This window comes from Corvus kubaryi, unplaced genomic scaffold, assembly GCF_017639235.1.
Source record: "Corvus kubaryi isolate FWS band 111438036 unplaced genomic scaffold, C.kubaryi_AGA036_p1.0 74, whole genome shotgun sequence".
Classification (NCBI taxonomy): domain Eukaryota; kingdom Metazoa; phylum Chordata; class Aves; order Passeriformes; family Corvidae; genus Corvus; species Corvus kubaryi.
The window spans coordinates 12707020-12720462 of NW_024582061.1; the positions used below are offsets into that span (position 1 = coordinate 12707020).

A 13443-nucleotide genomic window follows, 5' to 3' on the forward strand; every position below is an offset into this window, starting at 1 on the left:
TCAGAATGAGGACCTGATAAATGTACTCCTAATAAATAATTTACAGTTCCATATGTGTTTCCTTGCCAACAGTTACTGTTTAGTGAAACAAAGAAAAAGTGGGAAGTAAAATTCCTTGCAAGTAACACAGAAACCACAGCAACATATTCAAAGCTTCAGCATCAGGGAAATAGTGGCTGTCTGCTTAACATCAAGTATTCAAAGCTGACCTTAGTCACAAGGTTTAAAAAAAGAGAAGACTGAGGAAAAGGAAAACCATACCAAAAGTCACCTCTTGAAGCAATCCAAATTCAATCACTATTGACTGTAAGATGTATGAAATACCAACACCTTCCTGAGTTCAGTCTGTTTTTCAGTTTCATGAGACCCTTTGCAGAAGTAGTTACCAGGGGACAGCAAAGCAGCCACTTGCCCATGCCAAGGCAGCCTTGCCTGCTCAGAGGCCTTAAGATTGAAGAGATGTAGCTGAGGAAAGGCTGGAAATATGAAAAATACCTACAGCAGCTTAAACACAACGCAAGTCAGGAAAGGGAAACGCTCAAGAAAAAGATGTCCAAATGACTGGAAGGTATGTGGGGAGGTACAGCTACCTGAATTTCTTCCACAGCAGTGCCACTCACTATGGCAGCTGAAATGCATCTGTGGTTCTGAAGCCCCCGGGTCAGCTCCAAGTGCGGACCAAACACAAAGCTACCTGTCCTTGCCCCATCCTTCCGCTCTACCCGCAGGAGATCGACTCCCATAAAGGAGAGAGGGGCGGGAACAGAGCCTTCTGACAAAGCTCAGCTCCCCAGAGGCTTGAGGAAGTGATTGGTTTTGCATATGAGGACCACAGTGCAGAGATCCAGCCCACCACAGCTAGCAAATTCCACAAATTCCTCTTTTCTCTCAAGAATTCTCTGATTAGCTGGGAAGATAGTTTGGCATGTAATGTGGAAAGAAAGGTCATCCTGCCTGAGGAAGCCTGATTTGTATACAATGTCCTAGAAAGGTTACTTTTTGTTTTCAGTGCTGCTGAGAACAGCTCTGGCTGCTGCAGACCGTGTCCCTGTAGGAACAGGAGAAGGGAGGTCTGCTCCAACGCTGGATGCTAACAGCAAAACATCCAAATATTGCATTAGATGGGCCTTCTGTAAAAGACTATTTTTGGAAACCACATATTTATGTGCCTTTAATCCACTAGTTGATCCAAGTTAGCTTCTGTCATCAGCGTTACACAGATGGCAGCTACCACATGTTACTTTCCATTTCCATTGCACATCAGCTTGAAATGAAGACAATCTCTCCAGTGTGAAGCACAGAAGGCAGTGCCTGCAGCCCCAGGGCTTTCAGAGGAGACAAAAGGAAGACCCAGGCTATTTAGATACTGGGCTACGCAAGTAGCTCCTTGATTACTTTTTTAATTAAATAAGGATGCTAAAGCGTCAGCAGAAATTCTTTGGTGTTCCTCGCTCTGCTTGTTTGCCCATGGATGAGTACATCCAGCCACGCTTACATCCAGCTACCCAAGGAGGAACAAAGTTGCAAGTGAAACAGGTTCAGCCACCTGGAAATTACACTTATTTTACAGGGAATATATATAGGATATATATAGGAAATTACACTGGAAATTAAATCTCTGCATTATTTAACTTTGTGCTACAGCTATAAACAATAGAAGAAAAAGAGAGGAAAAAAGGTCATTCCCATGCTTTCACTGGGGAGAAATGGCATGGAAATGACATCACTGACATCACCATCCAAAGTATACGTTTGAGTCTGAAGTTCCAAGGCCATTTCCTAATGAAGCACATGTGCTTTACTAGGTTTATTTTGAAACTCTATTTGCTTATTTTCCAGCCATGATCAAAAGAACATTCAGAGTGTTCTGTAGGAGGCACTTGAACCCTGTAGACCAGAACAGTTTTTTCCTAGCCCCAGAAGCAGCCAGCAATAATATCATTTGTACAATAAGCCCAACAGCACGAAATGCTCTGCTGTTTCCTGCTAGTGGATAGATACTGCATTGGGAATCACGGCCTTTGCGTGGCAGGACAGGGCTTTCTCCCCCACAGTCTGCAAAGCTTCATTTAGTGTGTATTACTGGGAATCGGTGGTCTCTTCCCCCAACCTCTGAGCCTCTTGCCAGATGCTGTTGCTTAGTAGCTGTTACCATAACAATGGCTCTTCTAATACCTTGGGTAAAAATGTTATAAAACATGCAAATCCATTCTGAGAAGCTGAGAAAAAGAATCCTACCTTAATATTAAAATTGTCATCGAGAAGAATGTTTTCCAATTTTAGGTCCCTGTGGACAACACCATTCTGAAACAAGGAAGAAAAAAATGAGGAAGAACATGAGAAAATATTGGGAAAATTAAAGGTGAGCTGGCAGGGTGGTCTTTGCTTCTACATTTCAGGGCTGGTTTCACTGTCGTAACACTCATGGCCCAGTGACTAGTGACAGGCACTGTATTAGTCACTTGGTGTGTGGTTAAGGGAAGAATGACTGGAATCCATCCTCCCACAAAGACTCTAAAACAGCAGGGGGTGGGGGGTGGAGGGCTGGAGGGTGTCTTTTCGGAGCTTAATTCCATCCTGGATCCTGCCCCCACTGCGTGAAAGCAGTATATTCTTCCCAGGCACCAGAAACCAGTATCTGTCAATGACGTTAGCCCCTACAAAAGCCCCCGTTCCTCCAATGAGCAGCCACGTGGATCGGGGGAGTTATAATCCCAAAGGATTGTAAATATTAGGGATGGAAGCAAACAGACTGGGTCTAGGTCAGAGCCTTCTTTACAGAAACTTGGGAAAATTAACTGCATCAGGAATGGCACTGCAGCTTTTCAGCACTCCGCAGTGAGGACTTTGAGAAACACCCTTGTTTATCAGAATTCAAGTAGAGATTTAAGTGTTTTAAGAATTCCAATAAAAACTGTGTTATCTGCTCATTGCTTTTAGCCTCATAAAAGTTTTGGGTCTATGCAGCTGTTTCATAAACAGGATAAAATGTCCGTAATGACAGCCAGTCTGCTACCTTGGGTTTAATTGCTTGTCATTCCAAGTGGGTACCATGATGGATAAGGTCATTAGCAAATGGTATCTTTCCCACTACATCTGGTAAAGTTACTTTTACCTATCCAGAATGAGTATGCACTAAAGCTCATACGTGAACCTCATAGCTTTCTCTTGGATTTTTCTCTCATATATCTCCTGTTCTAAAGTTGTTTACCAGCATATTCAAATTGCAAACTGGCATTTGTTTGAATGCATTAATATTAATGTTGTAGAGGTTATATGGGATGCCTTCTCTAGTTGATGCTGTAATTTTTGAGTTTGTAATGTCAGGAGAATTATTTCAAAGGCAAAAATGCAACATAGGGCTAAAGTAAGGGTGTGTCTGGTATCTGCCATAACACAGGAAAACATGATTAAAAAAAGGCCCTAGTTCAGTGTAGTACTTTTAATGAAGATCTCCTTTTGTACTGATAAAATCACGTGCTCTGATACTTAATAATGAAGGCTGTTGCCTCAGACATGCTTTGAAATATATGCCAGAAATCAGCCTTGAAACAGCATTTTTTACTATGAAATCCTTTGCTCACCTTGTGGCAGTAATGCACAGCAGAGACTATTTGTCGGAAGAAGTGTCTTGTCTCTCTTTCGCTTAATCGCCGCCTCTCACTGATGTAATCATACAACTCTCCTTTACTTGCATACTCCATGATGATCACAATCTTATCTTTATTTTCAAACACTGCACAGAATAAAAGAAAAGAAAAAACGCCACAGCTGATTCAACACATTTGAAAACTGACACTTTGAAGAGTGAAGAAGACTCAGGATATCTGAACGCATGCTTGACCACCACTGCAGCCTGGAAGATGTACTCACAATCCCACTGCAAAAATCAAGTTTCAAAGCTACTTTTTACCAGAGGAAGATTACAACATCTCAGACCAAGAGAAGGAAGCTGAGGTTATCCTCTCTTTCACATGGCTACATGAAACTCTTTGTCTCAAATAGTATGGGGTCACAGAGTGGCAAAGTCAACTTATCTTAGTGAGGTGAGGTGAGGTGGACACTTGTGTCAGTAACACATGAATACTAGCTCCTGCTCCAGCAGGGACTTCCTTGTACCAGTAGCCCGCTTGAGGCCAGAGAACAGAAGCAAACTGGAGCCCTCGTATCATTTGGAAAGGGTTAAGAGAAGGCATAATGAATTCTTGTCTTCAGTGACTGATACAGGATTGCCGTTTGGCTTACAATGACTGTTGGTTGGCTTTCACCTACCACCAAAATCCAACAAGTGAACTGATAGATGTGTCCTCCTCCATCCCAACTCTGTGCGACAGCATGGCGGGCATGAGCACCTGGCTGCAACGTCTCCAGAACTGTACAGCTCCTGTCAGTGTTGCTCTATACCCCATCTCATGCACCCAGCTCATCCTCAAGCTTCCTTATCTCCTGCCCCTACCATATGTCCCACCACGTGCACAGACTGCGTGCTGTAATCCTCTGTCGCTTGCGCAGAGCCGGCAGCAATGCACAACTCCAGCGTAAGCAGAGCAAGGAAAATGCATCTAATACACATCACAGCCCGACTCTTCTCTGGGGCCCAGAGTATGCTGTGTCACATGCTGTCAAGGACTTCACTGTGAATGGCAGATAACTAATATTTAATCTAGTAAAGCAGGCTGTTAATAGTCTGGAATTGCTGAAATGTCCTGGATAGTTCTCTTTTGTCACTGAAAATCCACTGCAACTCACTGGAAGCTTCCTGCACCTGCCATAAATAACCTCTGCTATATGAAAACATGGTGATTTTCCTTTTCTTTTTGTCTGTGGCAGCACTGGTCACACTGGCAGCAAGGCATATGCAAATTAATGAGGTTAAAGGATTTATTACACACCGTTTTGATCAGCCCTACTGTAATGATGCCTTCCTATATCTCTTCATCAAAGCTCAGCCAGTGGTCTTTGGTGATTTAAAAAAACAGAATTAAGCTTCAGTTTTTGCAGTGAAATGTGAAGCTGCCTTTCTCAACACACAGATATTTGCTTCTCTTAGGCTTTGTCTCATGTCCTCTCACACCTTGTCACTCAAATCTACAAGCCAAAGCCTCTGCAGTTCACTCTAACACCCCTGAACCCCAGCCAAACAGCTCTGATAAAAGGGAGAGCAAACAGCCAGATAAAATTGGCTGCTTACTTGTCTGCTGGCCTCACTGTACCCCAAAGCAGAGGCTCCTGCCAGCGATTACATCCTATGTGCATCCTCATTAGCAATAAACTTCGGAAACTGGAAAAGCCGTCTCTGGATGGATTATACATACAGTATCCTCTCCAAGAATGACAGACTGATACTGTCTGGGAAAAACTGAACATGCCCCATGTCATAGAGGGAAGTGCTGTGATGTGTTACCAATAAAACAGTAATGCACATATTCATTTCTCTAAGCTCAGAAAGGCTTGTTAGGTACAGGCTTGTTTAAGAAGGCAAAAAGAAATAGTTTTAGTAAGCTGAAACAAATCACTTAAAATGCTCTTATATAAGAGATCTGACTCAAAACAAACAGAAAAACCACACAACAACAACAACATCCCCCCAAAACCCCAGCTGATTCCATGAGTTATCATGAAATACATGCATGTATCATGCACATATAGTGAAGATGCCACATGGCACAAACGATCTCAGTGCACTTTCATGGGAATGCACATCCCAAGCAGTTCCAGCTGAGGACCACCTTCAGCTCAGAGGCACATGTGCCCTTGGCTCTTCTTGCCCCACTCCCCCAAAAGCTGATGCCCTACCAGGTGTTCAGTTCTGCTGATGACAGTAACAGCAATAACAGCCCTGACATGATAAGAGTATTCTTCCAGGCTGTGTTTTTATTAAAGTTTTGCCTTCATTACTCAGTCCTAAGAGTTTTCTCAAATCATCCTGGATGTTCCGAAGTTTTAAATTCTAAAATCTAATTTTTTTTTACTCAAATTTGCCATAGTAAAAGAAGTCCTGATCCAGATGTATTTTACAACATTTCTATAGAAATGAGGCAGAAAGCATTTGGTTTGGAGAAATGTGCATTCAAAGGCACTTTCCATTTCAAATTTTCTCTTATACCCACTAGGAAACTGAGATAACACCATCAAGCTGAATTTAGGAAAGTATAAATCCCTGTTCCAAATTTCAAATTTTTGTCATAAAGCCACACTCAAATCAATGAGAACATAATCGTTCCAGTAGCTCACATCTGGCTTTCAGTTTACCAGCACATTCTTCTTCATAAGGGAGAATTTTGAGAGGGAAACTATCCTTGAACTTAGATGACATTGCAGAGGCCTCCTCACCATCACCACAGCTGAACGATTACAGAATTAAACAGCAATTTGTTTCTCCACCCAGGAGCAGAGGTGAGTAGGGAGGTATTTTTTTATAACTGCATCATTTCACTTCAGAGCACCTCCACCGTATCAGCTGAACCTCATGAGTGGGCACACAGCTACTTCCTGCAAAGAGGGAACTGAACAGCAGACAAAAAATCTAAAATGAGAGGTGCTGCTGAAAGAAGAGGAGGTTGAAAGGCAGTGGGATTTATGTCTATACACACACACAACCTTGAAGAGGAATTCAGTGGTCAAGACTATCAGGCAAATGACAAGGTGGTATTCTGGCAAATCTCAAACCATCAGCCAAGTGCACCATGAATTTTCACAGTAGTATTTAGGATGTCAGGCAGGTTTCACACAGGCACTTCTGAATTTCCCTTCTGAGCACAGCGTGTAGTTTTATAAACATATGCTCAAGAAAGCCTTGTGGCCAATGGCTGGGGGAAGAGAGGAGGGCATTAATTAAAGGCTGGATTGACTTACTGCAAAGAATAATGAGGTAGTAAATATACTGCCCTGTTAGCACCTGGGCTGTAACCTGTGGGCTGATGATGGATGGGTTGCCTCCATATAGCTTCTGGGACTGCTTGGTTCACTCCTTGTTTTTGCTGCAGATGATTTATTACCTTCCATCCTACTGCATATTCATTCTGAAGCTCACCCCCACCTAGAAGTGTGCTTGAACCCTGGCTGCACCTACTGCCAATAGAGAAGCATGGCTTTGGCAGGATGCTGAACCCCAGGAGCCTCCCAAAGCTTGCTGCTTCTGGGATGGCCATGTCATACAAGCCTGCTCCTCAACCCTGAGCAAGGTAAAGGGAAGGAGGCCATGTACAAGTGAGGTGGGGCTGCTTTAGCTTCTTTCAAACCATCAATACTCTGTAATTGGCTGGCCAAATTAGGTAAGTGGAGAACTGTCAGTATCAACATCCAGATATAGATAGCAGGGGAGATGGCCTGTCAATCAAAAATCAAGATGGGGGGTTGCTTAGATACGAGCCATGAGCTTCACGTGTTAGAGGGGATGGCAGCAGGAGAAATGCTTGCTATGGGCTGTGTACCATTTATCTCTGAGCCACTGTGTTTATCTTCACCACTCTGCAACCTGAGTTACATGGAGAGCTGCAGCAAGACCTTGATGTAGCAGGAGGGCTGCTGCACTGCCTCAGTCATAGTGGTCAAGTGCTGCTGCAGAGTAGTGCTTGCAAATCACTACTACTCCTTAGCAGACAGAGCCTGCTGTTTGAGGGACTGACTTCGGAGATGACTACACTTTATGTGGCCACAGGGGAGGAAGCAGGGACAGTGTGAGAGCACATCAGGAACCAAGAGCAGGAACAGCATGAACCTCAAGGTGTGAGGAACAACGTGATTGTAACCCCAGGAGATGAGCAAAGTACTAGGACATTGGCCACAGCAACGTGGAGAAACAGCATTTTCCAAGGGGCTACAAGCTTGCCTGGGCTTGGTCTGGTCACTCCAAAAGCCTTGGGAACCCAAGCAGCAAGGGGTGCTTAAGATACAGTGGTCAAAGATTTCTTACAACTTTTCTTTAAACTCCACCCTTAACTCTAATGTGTTTGTTTCTTTTTTAAAAGTGACAGAAAAAAATTCTATACTTCCAGACTGGTAATTGAACCCAAATCTGCTGACTTCAAAGTTCCTTAAAGAACATAAATGTGGAACTGGGAAAGAATTTCACTCCTCACTATCAAAGACACATCTGAGACAAAGTACATTTTGTAACATGAATAATCTGTCCCTCTTTTACAGGTTTTTCTACTACAGTAATAGTTCTTGCATATAATCTCTCCACTTATTTCCATTTAGAGGCTGTGAAATTGTATCTACAGCCTTCCATTTTCCAAATAGTGCTGGTTGACCTCTTGCTCATCAGCACTCTTTTTTTTAACCCTACTGCCAAATTCTTCCCTTTAGCTACACCAAAGTCACCTCCTCTGAAACTCATGGGACAAGTCTGACACCAAATGAGCATACTCACATTTCTTCATTGCTAAGATGTGCTTCACCCTAAAATTGTTGGAAGCCCAGATGGGCATGGTTTGCAAACATCAGTCAGAAAGATTTAATGGTACATTGTACGCCTCTCTATTAGTTCACTTTGGACTTAATTACTACCAAAATAAAAAAAAAAGCAGGCAGTTTTGCCCTTCCTTCAAGCTTGTAGAATACTAAAGTCAGAGTGAGTGCTGAGGGGGGTGGATTTTTTCCCCCCCTAAAGGTCTACCTCCTTGTGGGCTGATTCCAGTTTGGTTTACATGTAACCCTGGGGTAAGGATTTTAGTTTGTTAGTTTAAGAGGGGCGGCCAATCTCTTCGCACTGGAACCATTTGAATTCTCCTCATGCCTTTGCTCTCTATCAGAGCAATCTCCTAAATTAGTTCCAGTATGTTGACATTCCTTCCATCTGGTGTCTTTCCATTCAGCGGTATTTTTATTACTCTCCTAACAGCCGCAGACAGAAGTACCTTTCCACTGCTACAAAATGCTCTTTTATTAAAGGTCAGCCAAATCAAAAGAACAAGCTAGTTTGTTTTTAATTTTGGAGATGCAGACTAGAATAACCTTTTCATTCAGAAAATTCATGTATGACCCAATTACCTCACTTTTGTAATAAGGCTTCAATTATTCTTCAAAAAGACATGCAAGTACTGAAAAATGTCTTTCACCTTAGAAATTCAGCCTGATTCAGCTTTTGTGTTCTTGACTGCTTTACAGCCCCTTGGCATAATTTTTGTTTAGTTGGTTTTTTTAGTAGTGGTAGTATTTTTTTACTCTTTTTAAGAGAGCATACAGCAGACATGAAAATATCCCAGGTCCAATGAGAAAACCACTTATATGCATACACATAAATTTATGCATATGCTTAATTATAATTGAAGATACCAAGATATAAAGTATGTGTTTTAATGCTATGCTTGTGTTAAATTGTTTTCCTAAATTATGGCCTTATTCAGCCAAATTGTATCTCCTTTTAAATTAAAGGAACGTAGTTAAGATCCTGCAATAATCTTTTTAAATCAGACAGCATGCTATAATTTACTCCCCAGAGAGGAGATTAAATCAGAATGAGAACCATTATCCTTGGTGAGGTTGTTTCTCAAAGAGCAAGACTGAGGATATGCAGATTGTGATGGTTTGCTCTTTAAAAGGAAGGAAAAATGACAGCTGCTAATTTGGCCACAATAACATTACACTAATTGTCTTTGTTTCAGCAAAGAATACAAGAGCTAACTCCCCTTTATTTAAATTATGATTAAAACTGTCAAGGAACTTCAGACAAGCAAATATTTACATTGCTACAGTAGGACTGTGTAAATGGGAAGATGGAAGTAAATTTCATCGCTGCTGGCAATCAGTTTGACATTTAAACTGGACCTGCCAGTGATCTCACATGTTTGAGTTTATGTCATGTCCAATGAAGTGCTGTTTAGGTGATCACCCTGAAAGACAGGAAATTCATAAAGCTGGGGTATGGTAACTGAAGAGTTAAGTTTGTTTATTCTTGTTTCATTAGTATCTCCAGACACTTGAAATATTACTTGATGTTCTTGGATGTTATCAACTGAAAACAATGAGAATAAAGCACTCGAAGGTCAAAAGCCTACATAATTAGAGGAAATCAATTAGAAATGTGGTTAAACAGTATCACTGCTGAAGTACTTTCTCTTGGCAAAAAAAAAAAAGAATCATTCCAGCTTTCCAACTTCCAACATTCTTGATTAAAGCCCAGTCACCCACGTGATGTTTTAATGGACTTGTGGCTTTTTCAGGTACTTTGTACACAGAAGGGGTGGGGTCATTAGGCACCAAAGTTTGTTTTGATTATGTCTGAAAACCAGGAGATAGCAGAGGCTGGGACAGAGGCTGGGACTGCTCTGAACTGTCACAGCCTGAGATAGGTGACTGTTTTGCCACCCTGGCCCCTGGCTGCCTGCCCCACCCCGAGGTGTACACGCAGCTGACGGCGGGGGGCACTTGTCTGAGCTGGTGTTGCTGCAGGGATGCAGTTCCCTAGCAATGGCTCATGGCCACACACCTTAACAGCTGCCACATAGGCAGATTTCTGACAGTGCAGCTGGTTTTGCTGATGATGTGGTGACTTGACTGACACAGCTCCCCACACTGGAGACAGGCCTGTGTGTGTGTGAAACACCAAGCGTGTTTATGTTTTCTTGCACGAAGTCTGGCACAAAATGCGAGATTGAACACGTATTTGGCAAGTGCAGTGAGTATCCTGGAATATTATGCCACTGCTGTTACACACTGTCAGATTATCTCCCATTGTCTTTGGGGTCTGAAAGCAGAGCTGAACCAGTCTCCTGATTAAGCATGCAACCTAGCTCAAGCCATTGTGGACTGGGAGACACATGATGGAGAATCTCTCTGCTTTTTCTTAAGAGTACCAAAACGGCAACGTAGAAAACAAAAGTAAGAAGTGCATCTGACTTTGGAGATCCATATTTTGTGCCTTGTTAATGCAAAGGGTCCAGCACTCTTATAAGCATCCTGGCCCCAATTCAGCAGAGCACTCGAGCCCTCACTTTCCTGAAGTTATTAGTTTACGTTAATGCCATCATGTTCCACTGGCACCAAATTTTGATCCTAATATTTATTCATTCTTCAGGGAAGATCTTCAGTAAACTATTTCTGTTAGCTAACAGTCTATTCATTTTTAAGTGCATTTTGCAAGCGGGCAGACTTTTCTGTATGGTTATGCTGACCAAAGACAACTCTTTCAGCACAGAAACAGTCACATAGACAACTGTACTTCACACTACAAAGACTCAAGAGCTCACTCCTAAATGTACCAAGTGTAACTTCACCCTCATGATTGGCCCAACATGTGTTCAAATGTTTGCAGAATGTTCTTTCCCTGGTTTAACTTTTATAAAGTATTGCCAGATGAGGTAGATTTTGCACTCAAGCTACCCCTGGAAAAATATGTTAGCTCTTAAAGGCTTTATTATAAAATCCTGGAGTTTTCAAGGCAAAAAAGCAATAGGGCAGAGGAAGGGCGAGGGGCAGGGGAGAGACAGATAGATGAATGGACAGAGGCATTATTCTATAAACTAAAATTTATGTGCTGAAATCAGAACACTGCCAGCAAAGCCAACTTTGTTTATCCAGTCCCCTTCAAGGAGTTTAAAGTCACTTAAAGAGCACTTCCCTCACAGCCACACTCGACAGATTGCCAATTACAGCCCTGCTGAGAGGATGGAATTTCTTTAGTCACAACTGTACATCTGCCCTGGCAGTAATGGGCAAGGTACATGCCTTTTGATTAGGTTACAAAAAAGTACCTCTAAACTGGAAAGCTTTGTTTCCACACATCCGAATTTGCTTGGTATCAATAAAAAAGATAAGCTTGTGTTTACATCAAGTAGACAAATTCAGAGGTTAATTGCTATTAGCAGGAAGGTCAAAAGGATACCTAAACAAGGATCCTACTTAAGGAAAACACATGTTTGTAAATGCAATACAAAGAGCTTTCGAAGATATTACAGGGAGCCAGCATTGTCCATGCTAGGTATCTGTGCAACCTGGCACCTACTGAGAGAGCTGTCAGACGTGCAGTGGCAGTCTGAAAACCTACAGTAAAAATTTGTGAGAGAGCAGTAGAATATCTCTAGAGTGTCTTCAGTTTAAAAGTTAAGCATCTGATCTAAGTTAGTCAGCTAGATTCCAACAGGAGCCTCCAATATGTCATTTATCCCACTTACCTGAAAAAAACGTCTCCCAGGAGGGAGCCAACCACCCTGTGAAGATGCTGATCTCTCTTGACTAGAAAGGGACACTAGACTTGTAGCATACACCAACTGCAGAAATGTTGGATTGCTTAATTTTGGTGAGATTTGGCCCATCTCTTAGGATTTACTGACTTCAACATTTTGTGTCAGGGGATAGCAATATTATCACTCTTTATGCATCACTCAAGAGGAACAGCTATGTGTTTAAAATCCAACTTCAAGAGGATACAAATACTTCAGTCTTTCATGTAGTCCCTTAACTTCACTACAAGTACTCTTCAGCTTCAAGTGAAGCACATGCTCAAGGGTCCCTGAGCTCACACCCTCACCACTGGGCAGCTCCTGTAGGTTCAGCTGCACAACCACACATCTTCCCAGTGCTACCATACCTAAGTTACAGCATTGGCTGCTACAGGCCAAATACTGACTCTTGACTGCTTGGAAAACACACCAGCACCTGACAGAGGTGCTCATTCTCCTCTGACAAGATGAACTCTCCATCATGGAGCTCAACTGGCTCTGCTGCAGAAGCACTGCTCCTCCCTCCACAGGGCCAGAGAGGGAAGTTTTGTTCCCACAGGACTTTAGTCTCTGATTCCTAAAAATGCTGTAACCTTTTTCACTTTTACAAAATGTTTTAACTCAGTAAAAACCATTTAAAGTAAGGATGAGAAGGGCAATTGGTCAAAGGACCACAGCATGCTTAATATTCTTTCTTCCTGAGTTCCCGTCCACATTTGAAGTAACTTTTGTTCCATTTGCAACCCACATGCTGACACAGCATCCCTCCCCTTTTCTGTTTCCAGATCCTTTTATGAGTTTATTCAATAAAAAGACAGATACTCATCTCTTTTCAAGTACAAGAACATGCTTTTGAATAACTCAATATGCGATAGTGTAACAGTACGCCAAGACAGCCCTTGTTTTAATCAGTCATATCAACTCTCAGAGCAGAGCTGCCATAAACATCTTCTGCATTTACCTCACGGCTATGGAAATGTGTAGGGCTACATTCAGGCTTCCCATTCTGCATGGAGGAAAAGGGGTGATCCCCAGGGACAAGGCTGCCTGACCCAGGTCCCTCTGAACCTCTGGAATCCATGTTCCAGGTCCACCACGCAGCCTCCCTCCTTGCAGCACAGACCTTTTGGCTGGCGTCTTTTAGCACATACATGGCCTGACCCGCCCAGCTAGTGCTGGGACATAAATAAACCGGCAAATCTTCCTAGCTGTGTCCCAGGAAGAAAGGAGGTAGAGGGAGAAGACAGGATAAGGAAACAGGAATGATAAGCCAGCCAGC

At 42.5% G+C, this 13443-nt stretch overlaps 1 protein-coding gene across 1 annotated transcript in view; it reads right to left on the bottom strand.

The window, feature by feature from the left end:
• Positions 1–13443, bottom strand: part of NUAK1 (NUAK family kinase 1) — a 47158-nt gene that overhangs the window by 9841 nt on the left and 23874 nt on the right. Inside the window, exons 3-4 of the mRNA XM_042050671.1 lie at positions 3585–3736; positions 2239–2304 (exon numbers count right to left, since the gene is read on the bottom strand). Of these exons, the coding sequence (XP_041906605.1) occupies positions 2239–2304; positions 3585–3736 (218 nt within the window). The remainder of the gene's footprint in view (positions 1–2238; positions 2305–3584; positions 3737–13443) is intronic.